The sequence below is a fragment of the Staurois parvus genome, unplaced genomic scaffold, assembly GCF_062004578.1.
Source record: "Staurois parvus isolate SC_StPar_1 unplaced genomic scaffold, SC_StPar_1.0 ptg000136l, whole genome shotgun sequence".
NCBI classification, from domain to species: domain Eukaryota; kingdom Metazoa; phylum Chordata; class Amphibia; order Anura; family Ranidae; genus Staurois; species Staurois parvus.
Genome location: NW_028317932.1, coordinates 11,860,371 through 11,873,526, shown reverse-complemented (window position 1 = coordinate 11,873,526; position 13,156 = coordinate 11,860,371). Strand labels below are relative to the sequence as shown.

At 40.5% G+C, this 13,156-nt stretch overlaps 1 protein-coding gene across 2 annotated transcripts in view; it reads left to right on the top strand.

The window, feature by feature from the left end:
• AHR (aryl hydrocarbon receptor) overlaps positions 1-13,156 on the top strand; it is a 168,002-nt gene that overhangs the window by 134,839 nt on the left and 20,007 nt on the right. For both annotated transcript variants that reach the window (XM_089673179.1, XM_089673178.1), the window contains exon 5: positions 10,791-10,914. In XM_089673179.1, coding sequence (XP_089529305.1) covers positions 10,791-10,914 — 124 coding nt within the window. The remainder of the gene's footprint in view (positions 1-10,790; positions 10,915-13,156) is intronic.

Sequence of the window (13,156 nt, the reverse complement as noted above, 5' to 3'; positions counted from 1 at the left end):
ATATGGATTTCCATTGTTATTTAATATACTGTAAGGTTTAAGTTAGGCTATCCAAAGAAAGACAGTTGTCTTTCTTAGAATAACCTGTGAGTTACCTGCCTGCTAGCAGTAGCAGCAGGAGCTACCACTGTTTCTTTTGAGAATTACCTGACAGATATCCTTCTTTCTTCTCATTCAGAGGGAGGAAGGATCAGTCAGGTCACACAGAGATTTTCCAAGCTCAGAAATCTCTTTAATCCATAACAAGCACTTCCGACAATCACACATGCACATGATCGACCCCTAAGGTAACCCCAAAGGACCTGATCCTCATTCCAGTGTCATTTCGGGAAACAGAACAGGTCACCTATGTCCGCTCTTTAGTCATGTGTCACAGGCTTATACAAGAGCTGCACAGGAGTTGAAGATTCACATTGCCGAGATGTTAGGTTCAGCTTTGTTCTTGTTTTTAATTTCAAGTTCAGAATGTAGAAAGAAATCTCCAACTGGTAATTTGGTGCTAAATTTAAACCAAACTTATCAGGCTAAAACTGAAACCTGAAATCTGTGGAGCCTGACACAATCTTTTTTGATTTTTGATAGGTTGAATATATTTTTCAGTCTATTAATAGCAGTATTTTGATTTATTATGATTTTATAATGTCTGCCTCCAATTATGTTTTCAAAGCGCATGTAAGCTAATGTCTATTAAAAGACTGCTGCCATGACAGAAATACGAAATCTGTCTTTGCGGATTTATCTTTAAAAATGCTAATTGCCTGGCTGTCATTCCCTAGCTTCAGAATTTTACTTGTTACAAATATACTTTGCAGCCAGTGAAGTCATACATTGTTCTGTGTTCATGATTCAGAAGTATTGAAGCCAGAGAGTCAACATGACAGTCAGACAACTTGAATTTTTAGATAGAGGTCAGATAAGGCAGCTTATGTTTTCCCAAATGACAGGTTTCCTTTTAAGTGTATGCAAAGGCAAAACTTTTATGTTTATAGTTTTTAGTTTGTGATCGAGTAGGGAAGGGTAAAACCCTCTGTCAGGTCATAAAATTTGTCAGAGTTCCCATGACAACAGTCTTGGGGGGAAAAACACCATGAGGGGAAATCTAAAATTTCAGTTTGTCAAGGTGATACCTGTTCCAGTGACACCTATCTAAGATGTTTGTTGGTGTCAGAAGTGGGATTCGAACCCAAATGACACACAGGTATTGTGCAAGCAATTATTCCCAGGATCCTGAGGTAGTGGGGCAATGAGGACAGGACGCGTTACCAATTAACCCATTCAGTTGTTTCCATAACTTTGGGCAAATTTCCTCTCACTTCCTACAGAGTCTCCAGGACAGGATATCAAGGGATAGAAAATGGACAGCAAAAATCTGACAGGGCCTTTAATCCGTTCCTGAACTTAAACTGAAAGCAACATTATGCTGTACATACACTTTTTAAGCCCTCATTCACATAGACCTCCTGTGTTTGTTTTATTTAAATGCAGAAGAAATTGATCTGGAAAGCATAAGCATACCCATATTAAATTTGTCTGCATTTAAATAAACCTACATTTACATGCATTTAGATGTGTTCAGAGCATCTGATCTGCCCCTAAACAATGCACAGATTTCTGTATTCTAAATGTAGCTGAATGCGCATGTAAATAACACCACCTAAAATCATTACAATTGCAAATATATGTGGTTAGAAATGTCATATAAAGGCTTATAGCACACCCTTGTGAATGAAACCTAAAAGGATCTATATGTAAACATTACCTATATTTTAAATGCTACAGTCAGGTCCATAAATATTGGGGCATCGACACAATTCTAACATTTTTGGCTCTATACACCACCACAATGGATTTGAAATGAAATGAACAATATGTGCTTTAACTGCAGACTGTCAACTTTAATTTGAGGGCATTTACATCCAAATCAGGTGAACGGTGTAGGAATTACAACAGTTTGCATATGTGCCTCCCACTTATTAAGGGACCAAAAGTAATGGGACAATTGGCTTTTCAGCCGTTCCATGGCCAGGTGTGTGTTATTTCCTCATTATCCCAATTACAATGAGCAGATAAAAGGTCCAGAGTTCATTTCAAGTGTGCTATTTGCATTTGTAATCTGTTGCTGTCAACTCTCAAGATGAGATCCAAAGAGCTGTCACTATCAGTGAAGCAAGCCATCATTAGGCTGAAAAAACAAAACAAACCCATCAGAGAGATAGCAAAAACATTAGGCGTGGCCAAAACAACTGTTTGGAACATTCTTAAAAAGAAGGAACGCACCGGTGAGCTCAGCAACACCAAAAGACCCGGAAGACCACAGAAAACAACTGTGGTGGATGACCGAAGAATTCTTTCCCTGGTGAAGAAAACACCCTTCACAACAGTTGGCCAGATCAAGAACACTCTCCAGGAGGTAGGTGTATGTGTGTCAAAGTCGACAATCAAGAGAAGACTTCACCAGAGTGAATACAGAGGGTTCACCACAAGATGTAAACCATTGGTGAGCCTCAAAAACAGGAAGGCCAGATTAGAGTTTGCCAAACGACATCTAAAAAAGCCTTCAAAGTTCTGGAACAACATCCTATGGACAGATGAGACCAAGATCAACTTGTACCAGAGTGATGGGAAGAGAAGAGTATGGAGAAGGAAAGGAATTGCTCATGATCCTAAGCATACCACCTCATCAGTGAAGCATGGTGGTGGTAGTGTCATGGCGTGGGCATGTATGGCTGCCAATGGAACTGGTTCTCTTGTATTTATTGATGATGTGACTGCTGACAAAAGCAGCAGGATGAATTCTGAAGTGTTTCAGGCAATATTATCTGCTCATATTCAGCCAAATGCTTCAGAACTCATTGGACGCAGCTTCACAGTGCAGATGGACAATGACCCAAAGCATACTGCAAAAGCAACCAAAGAGTTTTTTAAGGGAAAGAAGTGGAATGTTATGCAATGGCCAAGTCAATCACCTGACCTGAATCCGATTGAGCATGCATTTCACTTGCTGAAGACAAAACTGAAGGGAAAATGCCCCAAGAACAAGCAGGAACTGAAGACAGTTGCAGTAGAGGCCTGGCAGAGCATCACCAGGGATGAAACCCAGCGTCTGGTGATGTCTATGCGTTCCACACTTCAGGCTGTAATCGACTGCAAAGGATTTGCAACCAAGTATTAAAAAGTGAAAGTTTGATTTATGATTATTATTCTGTCCCATTACTTTTGGTCCCTTAACAAGTGGGAGGCACATATGCAAACTGTTGTAATTCCTACACTGTTCACCTGATTTGGATGTAAATACCCTCAAATTAAAGCTGACAGTCTGCAGTTAAAGCACATCTTGTTCGTTTCATTTCAAATCCATTGTGGTGGTGTATAGAGCCAAAAATGTTAGAATTGTGTCGATGTCCCAATATTTATGGACCTGACTGTATATGAAGAAGAAGTCATTTGTCTTCATTTGTTCAAATTTAGAATCTGAGAGGTTGTTTTTTTTTTTGTTTTTTGTTTTTTTTTACTGTGACCCCCCCAAACTGAAATTGTGGATACCGCTCAGACTGTAAGGATCCCTTTCAATAAAGCCAACCACTGTGAGAGCAGGTTAGGATGGAGCTCTTCCTGGCTCCAGACAGCAACATACAGGGAAGAAAATGTCCATGTGAGCCGCACGTCTCCGCAAACCCCAGGTAAGAAAGTGCAACAGCCTCAGCCCGGGCTCCAGCCAGGCCACACCCCCAATACATCCCACTTCGCCCCCGGAGCTCAACCATTGGAGATATCCTCTGGGGGAGGGTGGATTGGGGGCGTGGCCTGGCTGTAGGCCAAGCTGAGGCTGTTGCACTTTCTTACAAGGGGTTTGCAGAGATGTGCTGCTCACATGGACATTTTCTTCCCTGTAGATTTTTTCTTTTCAGGCATATTTGAGGCTATATGTCAAAACTTCAGGCATTAACCCCCCCCCCCCTTTTTTTAATTTTTTATCCCTGTTGTATCTTTTATATGTGAAAGCTCTGATGGTAAAGGAAAACTATACCGTGTTTTCAGCAAGTACAAATTTAGATGTGTTTTTCATTTACCTTACAGTTAAAGTGTGTTAAAGATAACATTTTTATTTTAAATTGAAAACATGTCATTCTGATCTGCTCTGTGAAGAGGTTTTGCACAGAGCAGCCCAGATTTTCTTCCTTCCCTACCGGTGCTCTTAGCTCCTCCTCCCTTCTGTATGCCCCCCCCCATAGCAAGGCACCTGCCACGGGGGCACTTGTGTGAGCTGCTTCCATGCCACCCCCCTTCCACACATGGAATTGACAGCAACCTTAGCCAATGGGTTAAAACCTTGATCTGTGTATTGTCTCTGTATAGTTGGAAAGCATATAGGTACAGGGGGGCAGCCATATTTGTTGAATGCAAAAGCAGGCTCTGCCTATGTTTTAGTAGTTTGGCACAGTGCTGTGCCTTACTGCTGCTTTCTTTCAATGCAAGCATACCTATCAGGTTTCACTAGTTTAAAAAAAATAGACGTTGTACAGTCTTTAGTAACCTGAAATATGCACTATTTACAACGTAGCAAAGAGTATATGATCTAGGACTCATGAGGGGTAGATTGGGAGAAATGGTTTATTATTGGAAAAATTTGATTTTCACAACAAAGATATTTTAAACAAATAAACATTTTCTTTATGGCTTTCACATTTCTGCAGACTTGCTGTTTCAATTTTTTGCCGAAGTATAGAGATTTATAGATTAGCCACTAGTTGGCACACAATCTTGATAGAATACTAAAGATTTATGTTTTTTTTAAAAGATTATTCATTAAGTAATATTAATGCTTGAAGCTGTTTGGTACATGAAGGGTAATTATTCACTGACCTAATTGTGCTGCTCCATGCACCCATAGGGTTAAAAGAAAAAAAAAGAGCTCAGTACCCCTGTTATTCTTCCGGCAGGAACGTCCAAGCCTTGAAAAAGTTGCGTGTGAAGTTCTAATTAAAAACTATGACTTTGATTGCTTTGGTATTTCCTCAGTATCAGCTGGCACAGATGATGCTTTCACAGGCCAAGTAAAACACAGAGCTTTTTTCGGGGTTTTGTTTCTATTATATTAGATGGCGTCAGTAGAATGACAGGATTGAAATATTATACCGTATGCAAAATAATGATTCCATTTGAAGCAACTCTTAAAGCAACAAATCCCATTCACTAGGTTGGAGGTCTGAGCAATAAAAAAAAAAAATCTGAAGATAATGAAGCAGTAAAGAATGCTAAAAAAAACCCTTTAATAGTAGTAGGGAAATAGCACACCCCTTTTACCCTCAATACTAGTTACAGGAAAATGCAGAGCCGAAACAAGGTCAGTAACATTACAAACTTTGTTGTAAGTGCAGCTCAGTAAAGTAAACAGACATTTAGGATATTGGATAAAACCCTGCTAGTACTGGTAAAACCAGCACAGTATGCCAGCATTCCTTAGTCATGTCAGTGGATTTCTTCAAGTTCCTTATTCATGTTAATTATTAGCAGCCTCGGGGAGTTTTTAAACATTCACTGCACCACCATAATTTTATGTATGGATTTCACTTACAGTAGCTGGACCAGTCTTCTCCGGATTTAAGGGACAACCCTTTACTACAGAACTCTGTACAAGGGTGAAAGGACTGTGTTTTACCCAATGCTAATAATATCAGTGCTGCCAACTACCCAAACAGAAGTTCAAAGAACTTGAAGTTAGTGTCGGTTCTCTGGAACTTTTTTTAAAGCCCATTTTGACTCCTAAGTGAAAAAATGAAGTATCCCAGGCCATGTTAAAATGAAAGATGCTATTGCTGCAAAATGTACTCTGGTTGGTCTGTCATCCTTCAGCAGATTTCTGTGAGCCCAGGGCTTCAAGCATACACCCCCTGTGGGGACATTTTGTGAGCACCCTGTCTCACAGGAGAATATTGCAGAGAACAGCACCACATTATTGTAGCTGTGACTTCACCTAACCAAAGTATGTATACACAGAAATGGAGACGTGTGGTGTTGTGGTGGGGGGGTTGGGGGCTGTTTGACTTTACAACTGGGGGTTTGCAAGAAGACCTTTAATTGGGCTTCAACTCTAAGGCAGGCCATAGATTGTGATTTTCTTTCCTGCAAAATCACTTCTGCTGACGTATTGTGTTATCCCGGTGGGAGGGCGGGGGGCTGTTCCTGCCCAGAGAGAACACAATGATTATCGCTAGCGGCTATAGCCTGGGTCAAACATGTGAGCCAATGAAGACAACTAAACTCCCATTTTACATGCTTTTATCTAAATTAGTGACAGGGAATCAACAATTACAATAATTGCCCCAGGGCTTAAAGTATATGCAAACTCATTCAGTTTAAAATAGAAATGACAGGCAAAACATTTGTGTATAGATATAAAAATAAATAGAAATACCTTCTCCCCCCCCCCCTTCTTTTTTAGAAGTCATCACATACCCTCTGTTCTCAGCTGCATAAAAGCTAGAGGTGGAGAAACCAGAGCACACTGATCTCAGTGAAAGGCTGTGCAGGAGGAGGAGGTGTTAGAAGTCTGATCATTGGAGGAGAGCAAACGAGGTTCCTAGCACAGCTTAGAGATCCAACCACGGCGTGTTCTCCTGCCTAGTGTGGTCAGTTTTTAGCAGGAAAGGAGAGGGACTAGCAGGAACACCAGGGATTTCATGCAAAGGAAGCAATACAAAGAGAATAGGATACCTTTTCATACAAGTACATGGTACAGACGGCACATGTCAGGAATATGAAATGTTGGCCTTACGAATTCTTTAAGCAAAAACAGCAATGGACAACTCTATTTATCTATCTTTGTAGATTCCCTTTGAGGCATCATGCTGCACTAGTCATATGTAAATGACAACGTTATACTAAAACTGAGCACAGAAACTAAAGCAAGCCATAAATTATACTATTTTTTTCCCTTTCAAAACAGGTTGAAGGAAAGAAAAACACTTGGTTTCCCCATCAGCATAGTCAGTGTTGATGGGAGAATCCCATTTGCAGCGCATGCTCTGCATGTGGGGAGCCTTCCCTGCCAGCAGAACAGAGTGATCACTACTATCGGCTATAGCTGTTGGCAGTAATTGCATGCAAAAAATCCGACAGACTGGTTGTACTGAATTTGATTCAGTATATTCAGCCTGCCGATAGATGGATTACAGGATCCCTGCTGAACCGACCAACATTTAAACCATCTTTGGTCGACTTTTAGAGTAATGGTGTATAGGCATGAATTTAAAAGTATTCCCTTGTGCTTTTTTAATTAAAAGCAAGCTAATATAGATATCAGGGAAGAAAGGATTACTGTTCCAGCTTACGTTTACAATCTTTACTAGAGATACAAAAAGCAACTTTTATTAACTGGGTTCTTTGGAGATTAAACTAATTGGTTTTTAAAGCTATCCCAAATGGATCATCAAACAGACATCAAACTATCTCCAAATGCATTTTTTAGCAGGATTGAAAGGATGAGTAAGCGAGAGTTTTTAATCTTACCCTGTAAACACTTGTCTGAAAAACATAATATTTAGCAGGCATTAGTGATTCTAAAGGATTTTAACAACAAACATGTTATACATACTTTTATTATTATTATACAGGATTTATATAGCGCCAACAGTTTGCTCAGCGCTTTACAATATAAAGGGAGACAGTTCAATGCAAGAGGGTTAGGAGGGCCCTGCTCCATGGAGCTTACAATCTAAGAGGGAGGGGCTGATGGTACAAAAGGTAATAACTGTGAGGGATGAACTGATAGGAGGAATAGAATATTCCGTTATTAGCTGAAGGCAGGATAGGCTTCCCTAAAGACATAGGTTTTCAGAGATCGCCTAAAAGTTGGCAGAGTAGGCGATAGTCGGATAGATTGGGGTAGAGAGTTCCATAGAATAGGATGGAGAAGTACTGGAGATGAGCATGGGAAGAGGAGACAAGGGAGCTAGAGAGCAGGAGGTCGTGCGAGGGGCGGAGAGGACAGTTTGGGTGATATTTGGAGACAATATTAATGATGTAACTTGGGGCAGAGTTATACATGGCTTTATATGTTATTGCTAATGTTTTGAATTTTATTAATTGGGCAATGGGAAGCCAGTGGAGACATTGGCAGAGACAGAAGGCAGATATGGAATGGTTAGTAAGGTGGATGAGTCTGGCAGCAGCATTCATGATAGACTGAAGAGGGGATAGCCTGCGATTAGGTAGGCCAATGGGAAGGGAGTTACAATAGTCAAGGTGAGCGATAACAAGGGAGTGAATAAGTTGCTTAGTGGTTTCAGAGGTTAAGAACAGGTGTATCTTGGAGATGTTGCGGAGGTGAAGTCTACAAGATTTGGACAGCAATTGGATTTGTTGCTGAAAGGACAGATGGGAGTCCAGGATTACACCTAGTACCCTGGCATGAGAGGAGGGACTGGTGGTTGTATTATTGATCTTGATGGAGAAGTCAGGGGAGGGGGCAAGGGCTGGAGGGAATAGTATGAGCTCCGTTTTGGAAAGATTTAGTTTGAGGAAGTGGAGTGACATCCATGCTGATGCATTACTAACCTACTAAGTGATATGAGAGGAGACTGAAGGGGTGAGGTGAGGAGTAGAAAGATTTGTGTGTCATCAGCATTGAGATGGTACTTAAAGCCATGGGAGTTTATCAAGTGACCAAGGGAGGAGGTGTAGATGGAGAAGGGGTGCAAGGACAGAACCTTGAGGGGCCCCGACAGAAAGAGGAAGTGGAGAGGAGGAGACCCAGTTATAGGGAACGCTGAAGGAGCACTGCAATAGGTAGAAGAACCAGGAGAGAGCAGAGTCTCGGAGGCTAAGAGAGTGGAGTTTTTTTAGGAGGAGGGGATGGTCAACAGTATCAAAAGTCGCAGAGAGGTCAAGTAGTAAGAGTACGGAGTAGTGGCCATTAGTTTTAGCAGTTAGTAAATCATTGGTGAGTTTTAGTAGGGCAGTTTCAGTGGAGTGGAGTGAGCGAAAGCCAGACTGTAAAGGGTCAAGAAGGTTGTAGTCAGTGAGGTAGGAGCTCAGGCAATTGTAGACTAAGCGTTCTAAGAGTTCAGAGATAAATGGGAGCAGGGAGATGGGTCTTAAATTGTTCAAGTTGGTGGAGTTCAGCAAGTATGGGAGTGATGTGTGCATGCTTTAAAGGAGTGGGGAAGGTACCATTGGCGTGGGAGAGATTGAAAATGTGAGTGAGGGAGCATAGGATAGAAGAAGGTGACCGTAGTAGTTGAGAGGGGACAGGATCCAGGGGGCAGGTGGTGAGGCAGGCTTCTGAGAAAATTTTAGTGACCTCTTCAGTAGTAGCAAGGTCAAAAGAGGAAAGTGTTGAGGGACGGTTAGTATAAGGTATGCTGAGTGGGATATATGTCTTGTGTAGTGGAGATGCCTGTACAAATTGTATCAATCTTGTTTTTGGAATGATTTGCAATCTTGTAAGCAGTGAGTGAGTTACTTGGGGGAGGTGGAGAAAGTAGAGCATTAAAAGTACAGAAGAGACAACGAGGTCTGGATGACAAGGTATTAATAACATTGACAAAGTAGGCTTGTTTGGCAGCATGGAGGGAGGAATTGTATGTTAAGAAAGCAGATTTATATAGGGTGAATTCTTGGTGAGATTTGGTTTTACGCCACAATCGCTCCAGTGCACGACTATGTCGCTTAAGATTTCTGGTGTTGTCAGTCTGCCACGGTTGTAATTGTTGGGGCCTGATATTTCGTGTCGTTAGAGGAGCAAGTGAGCCTAGTGTGGATACATACTTGCTCAGAACAGCCTCAATCCTCCTCTTCCTGGGTCAATGGTGCTGCTTGCTCCTCCCCCCTTATGCATGCCCCCATAGCAAGGTTCCTGCTATGGGGGCTGGCGTGCAGGCTCGCTTTCTAGCGTGCTCTGTGTTTGACATGCAGGGTGTGGTTTGTCCCCTACAGTTTGTGACTGCAGACTAAGGAGCTTCTGGATGTGAAACTAGAGTGTGTGTGCTGGAAAAGATAAACCGGAGAAAGACTAGTGTGTGTCTATGTTAGAAATGGGATCTCACTGGAGAAAGACCAGTCTTTGTGCTAGAGGTGTGATATCAGTGGGGAACGACCCGTGGTATAGTACAAGTAGAACTTGGCAGTTATATAATATAGGATAAAGTCAGTTTGGATCCATGTAGGTGTTAATGGTCTTACTGTATTTTATTTTTTTTAAATGCATCCCTAGTACCAGCACAAAACTCCTATGGTTGGCTGGAGCATGCAGCACTTTTGTGTGGATTGAGCAATCTTTGGTTAACTTTAGTCTGAGACTTTTTAATTAGACAAAGCTTTGTAGCAAGCTTTGTCTGATATGCTATCTAGCTAACACATACTGAATCCTTTCTTATTTAATGTTTATTTGAAAAAAAAATATGTTTGTGTATAGAAAAGGCAGATATAAAACAGCAGTTTAAAAATGTATAACCTTAGGGAAAAAACCCCATTACATTACATTGGAACTTACTGCTATGCCTGTGATTCTTCACCTGGACTTGAACTGTTAAGTGTACATATAATGCAGCCCAGCAACCAGAATGTCTCCTTCACAACCCTGAGTGGTGCAATACATGGTTCACCCTGGAAAATGGTGAGCTTCAATTTAGCAGTCATATAGCACAAATCTACAGAAATTAGTGCAACTTTAAAATCGATTGATTGTTACCTTGTTACCACCCTTCCAAGAATTATATTAATGTAGTTGGCCTTTGTTTTTAATACAGCACCTTACTAATAAAATGTTTTTTTTTTATGTTCACTTTTAGTCCGATGTAATTCACCAAAGTGTTTTTGAGCTGATTCACACAGAAGATCGAGGCGAATTTCAGCGTCAACTGCACTGGGCGTTGGACCCTGTTCTGCCTTCAGCAGATGCCCAGAGATCCCCAGGTACAGAAATCACCCAGTCCTTCAGTTGGTTTTCCACAAACACTGTGTTTTAAATGGGTCTGGGTGTGAAATACTGTGTAGGTATAATTGGTTATACATTGTAAGACTATAAAGAAATACAGTATTTAGGGAAAGCACCTTTGTTCAAGAGGAGTAGTACATATTCATTATATTGTAAGTTGTCTGTGCACCACTTGAATGACATGAAAATTTCTATGCAAATTTTGGTAAATATATTAAAACGAAACTGAAGCTATTTCCTTTATGCAATCCGTTGTTCTGAGGCATAAAATGACTTCATTTTGACCACTAAAGCAAGAAGTTTCCATTTTTGCTTCATTCTTCAGTAACTTGACTTCCATTGAGATTTAGAATATAAAAAATAGATTTGGGCTGAGTGTGCGCTGACATGGAAGCTCAGATCTCTGCTAACTTTAAAGGATAAGTTCACCTTTCATAACATGGTACTCCCATATTCAAGGTGTAACATGTTATGATCAGACTGGCCCCCGCTCCCTGCTTTGACAGCTAGCAGGGGATCTTCTCTCCTCTCACTAGCTGTCAAATTAAAAAAAAAAACGTGGCCGTGCAGGGCTCCACCCACCCGTCCACGTCACTCATTCACTGTGTTCTGTGAATGAGAAACTACAAGTCCCGGCAGCCTTAGCAGCTGTCAGTTTGTAGTTCTCAATGAACTACCATGCTGTGGAATGCCGAGGTAGTTAATTGAATCTTCCTGTCAGTATATCTGCTTGCCCATACATCCCGTACGGGCAAGCAGATATACTGACGGATCTGCAAGAGCACCTGCATGGCACCAGTGATCTACTGATTGCTGGTGCAATGCTGTACAGGCTCCTGCAGCAAAAAATAATAAATGCACATTTTTTTACCTGGAAAAAAAAAGTGAAATGTGCATGTATTATTTTTTTTACCAAAAGGTGAACTTATCCTTTAAGATCAACTAAAGAAATCTTCTGATCAAAAGAGACTTCTCCATTTTGGCGTAATGGAGCGGTGTCTAATAGGATAAGTTTACAGTTTGACCCAAAAAAATAAATGCACATTTTTGCAAGTAAAAAAAATGTGCATTTATTATTTTTGGTAGAAGTCACAAGACTGCTCTAACTGCTGATGAGATAAGGTATTTAGCAGTTTATATTAACTAAAATAATTGCATTTTCATGTTCTGTGTACTGTGGGAGACCAGATAGAGAGAATGCAGGGTCCTGGGGTTAGTAACACTTTAAGCTTGTATTTGCATGTTAAATTTTTATTACTTAAACCTGATTATTCAAGATGCTAATTCTCTGATGAAAATGTAAGCAATATGCTCCTTCTTTGACTGGTTCATCATATTTTAAAGTGATTGTTTAAGTGCAAAATTGAGACTGTTCAGTTTGTTGTCTGTTTTCCTGCACAATTTCACCGTTTGCTTTAAAATTTGTCTGTAGTCTCCTGAACATAAGTGTAATAAATGTGTTCAAAACTTCTGGTGGACCAGCTTGGCCTCTTCCAAACAGACAAGATAAATTGGTCCTGTTCCATCCTGCTTTTGTGTCACTGGCTTTAATGGCATGATATCCTGTAAGGATGGGGGTATTTTTGACTATTATTTCCATCCTACTTAGAACAAAAAAAAACTCCAGCTGCTACATGATTTATCATCACACATGGAAGGCTTATTTTGCCTGGTGTGAGGATAGGAAGCTCAGTCCCAGGGAATACTCTTATCACTTGTACTTTGGCCTTTCTTCAATTTGGTCTTGACCAACGTTTGGCCCTGAATACCCATAAAGTTATAGTAAAGGTAAACATTTTTTTTTTTTTTTGTTTAAGAACAAACATGTCATACGTACAGTGCCTTGAAAAAGTACTTATACCCCTTGAAATTTTCCACATTTTATCATATTACAACCAAAAACGTAAATGTATTTTATTGGGATTTTATATGATCGACCAGCACAAAGCGGCACATAATTGTGAAGTGGAAGGATGATAAATGGTTTTCAACATTTTTTACAAATATTTGAAAAGTGTGGTGTGCATTTCTATTCAGCCCCCTTTACCCGTAACTAAGATCTAGTGGAACCAATTGCCTTCAGAAGTCACCTAATTAGTAAATAGAGTACACCTGTGTGTAATGTAATCTCCGTATAAATACAGCTGTTCTGTGAAGCCCTCAGAGGTTTGTTAGAGAACATTAGTGAACAAACAGCATCATGAAGGCCAAGGAACACAC